Source organism: Galeopterus variegatus, unplaced genomic scaffold, assembly GCF_000696425.1.
Source record: "Galeopterus variegatus unplaced genomic scaffold, G_variegatus-3.0.2 Scaffold1074, whole genome shotgun sequence".
Classification (NCBI taxonomy): Eukaryota; Metazoa; Chordata; class Mammalia; order Dermoptera; family Cynocephalidae; genus Galeopterus; species Galeopterus variegatus.
In genome coordinates this window covers 55,129-58,082 of record NW_007727185.1, presented here as the reverse complement: position 1 = coordinate 58,082, position 2,954 = coordinate 55,129, and the positions used below count along the sequence as shown (strand labels likewise).

The 2,954-nt window shown below is 39.7% G+C and overlaps 1 protein-coding gene across 1 annotated transcript in view; it reads right to left on the bottom strand.

Annotated features, from left to right (window-relative positions):
* The window catches only part of LOC103592025 (chromosome unknown open reading frame, human CXorf38), a 15,998-nt gene extending 15,817 nt beyond the window's left edge, over window positions 1–181 (bottom strand). Inside the window, 1 exon segment of the mRNA XM_008574612.1 lies at window positions 23–181. Within this exon segment, the coding sequence (XP_008572834.1) occupies window positions 23–181 (159 nt within the window).
* Between the last annotated feature and the right edge of the window lie 2,773 nt (window positions 182–2,954).

Genomic DNA, 2,954 nt, shown 5'->3' with positions numbered 1-2,954 from the left:
TGTAACAAAAGAGGCAAAAGACATGTTTTGTGATGAAACTTAAGATTCAAATGCTAAATGTTTTCAAGCTTTAATAAGGTATATACCAATAGCTGCGCAGCAGCAGCAGGCAGTGGCCCGCCTTCACCCAGTTTTTGTACTCGGCGCAGTTGAGGCGCGCGGCCAGCTCGGACAGCACCATGTCCCGCTCAGGCAGTGAGGCCGCGGGGCCAGGGGAGGGGCGGATGGTACTGCGCAGGCGCGGGAGCCGCCGGGGACGACCCCACCCAGAGGCCACCAGAACTTGAAGGGCGGGAGCGGCAGAGCGCGCCCTGCCGCGCTGTGCTATCGATCCTGGAGCGGGACGTTTTGACTTCCGGCACACGTCGGCCACACCCCGCTTAGGTGACAGCTGACGTTTAAGTACTTCAGTGCTTGCTAAGGCAGCCTCTACCCGAAACGCTTAGGCCCTCTTCTCTGTCCCAACTGAGAGACCCTGTCAGCCCCGGATTCGAATTCCTCTCCTGATGTAGGGGTTCCTCTGTTTAAAACTTTATTATAGAGACGTAGACGGTGCTCAAAAGCACATTCCCTTCAATTACATAATGTTCCTTGCATTATATAATTCTATAGTTAGCTGGTTCCTAAACCCACAGATTAGCTGTAGCAAATAGAGGCATTAGTGAAACGTGACCGCTGGCTGCCTGTACTGTGCACCTATTATGCACCAGCGGTGTGCCAAGCTGACACAAAGCTCAAAAGCCTCTCCGCCACTGGACCACCTAGCGGAGGAAAAGAGGGCAACGCATCATCTGGATTCCGGAAAGATGCACAACCCCGAGCCAGATAAGAGCATCCTAAAGCATCGAACAAAAGTTGGACGATGATTACCTAGTACTCTTGGTTATGTGATTAGTGCTTCTTGCACAAGGCAGTCTGATTTAAGTTCCAAATAAATGCCACAGAGATCAGAAGGCATTGGATTATCAATTCCAAGTGGCAAAAGGTCGTGTCAGTTTTAGGTGCTTTTAGTAGGCTTCCTGAGCTTGGAAAACACGTCAAAATCATGTGTAGTCAAAAAGGCTGAGGGAAATGTCCCAACACTGAAGCCTTCCCCTGACTGCATGGTTCACAGCAAAAAGGCACACTGTTTAGGAGAACTAGCTCTGGACTCAAACTGTCCCTTCTTAGTGGCTTGATCGTAAACAATCTTAATTTGATCTCATGCAAGTTACTTCATTTCTCTGGGCCCCCATTTACTCGTGTGTAAAAGGATATTAGTACCTACAGTGTTGCTGTGAGGATTAAAAACACACTGAAATACTTAGAACAGTGCCTGGTACATATTAAGCTCTCAGTAAATATTAGCTATTATTTTGTATTGATCTAAATATGCCCTTTGATCAACCACTCATATTCCTGGGCAAGGTATTTTAACAAACTACTGGCCACTGTTCATTCCCATCAAACCAAATTAAAAAGAAAATTCCACAAGAAACAATGAAATATACATTAACATTTTTCCTTTCTGTCCCTTGAATGTAGTTCTCTTTAAATTTTTGTATATTGATTTCATATCAAGAACACTTGGATAAGTAAATATTAAAGTAAAACATAATAGGTATTTCTTTTGGGGAAAAAACCATTAAAGAAAGGAATAACTTTTTAGGTTGACATTGGATCAGAACTCAGAGAAGCAAATTCAACTTCTTGAAGTTATCAAATTTATCATGGTCCAAAGAATGACCTAGTATCCTGTGGCTGAACAGGTTACTGTATTAAGTGCAACAAAGTAAAGTTATCAGTAATATTTAAATTCAAAATCATGTATATTTTAGTTTATGATTGCACTTAGCTCACTCCGAGTTAATTTTCAAACATAAGGCTCACCCCCTGTTATTAATAACTTGCTATGTCCTGTTGAAGTTTTCACTTTTCCCCTCTGATATTGTGAAAGTACTTCTATACATTCTGAAATGGCATTCCAGCAGATGGAAACAAGAAGGTGTCAAATCAGAACCAATTTCTTCTTTCAAGGTTAAACTAATACTAAACCAGACTACTATCCAAAACATCTTAACCAAAATTAACTAGAGAGTTGGTAGTTCTCTGAAACTTATATAAATTTTATTTATTACCATAAATACTAAAATCACACTGAAAACACTTTAGTTAAGTCCCAACCACCTATTAGGGAAAATCACTATGGGCATCCAGTCCCCTTGATTGAACCTGGGTAACAAAAGAGGCAAAAGACATGTTTTGTGATGAAACTTAAGATTCAAATGCTAAATGTTTTCAAGCTTTAATAAGGTATATACCAATTCCAAGCACCAAGCATGATATCAAAATTCAAATTCATGGGTTTACTCTTAATAAGCATCAAAAGCAAATTCTACTTACTGAATCCTATCTTACTTTTGATTGCACAGTGCATTCACAAATGAGTTACAATTAGGAAAAAGTGTCCATTGAATGCATTGTGTATAAAAATGCAATTAACATTTTAAAACCACAGTTAAAAGGGGAAATACCTGAAAAGTTAACTCTATTAATAAAATTATTTGGAGCAATGTTATCCTGCAGATAAAAATACATTTCTTGTATGTACATGTAGATTTCTACAAGAAAGGATTCAGCTCCAAATAGAGAAAGGGTGACCCTTCATAAAGACATCTTAGACTGCCAAACTGATTACCATTATAAGAACTGAACTGAAAACAGAAAGATAAAAATGTAAGTTAAAGGAAGGACAAAAGTTTAGTCATCTGCTCCTGAATAGTGGCAGAATTGGGTGAAAAGGAGATGAAGGCAGAAATAAGACATAGAAGAAAGGCAAGGAAGGTCTCAACTCTGACCAGAAATGAATGGAGAATCAAGCAAAGTTGAGAACAGATATGATATAGTTGTAGTGAGATGCTTGAAACTAGATTGATAGTTGATAGTTATAGAAGCTCAATTAAATCATCTTAAAG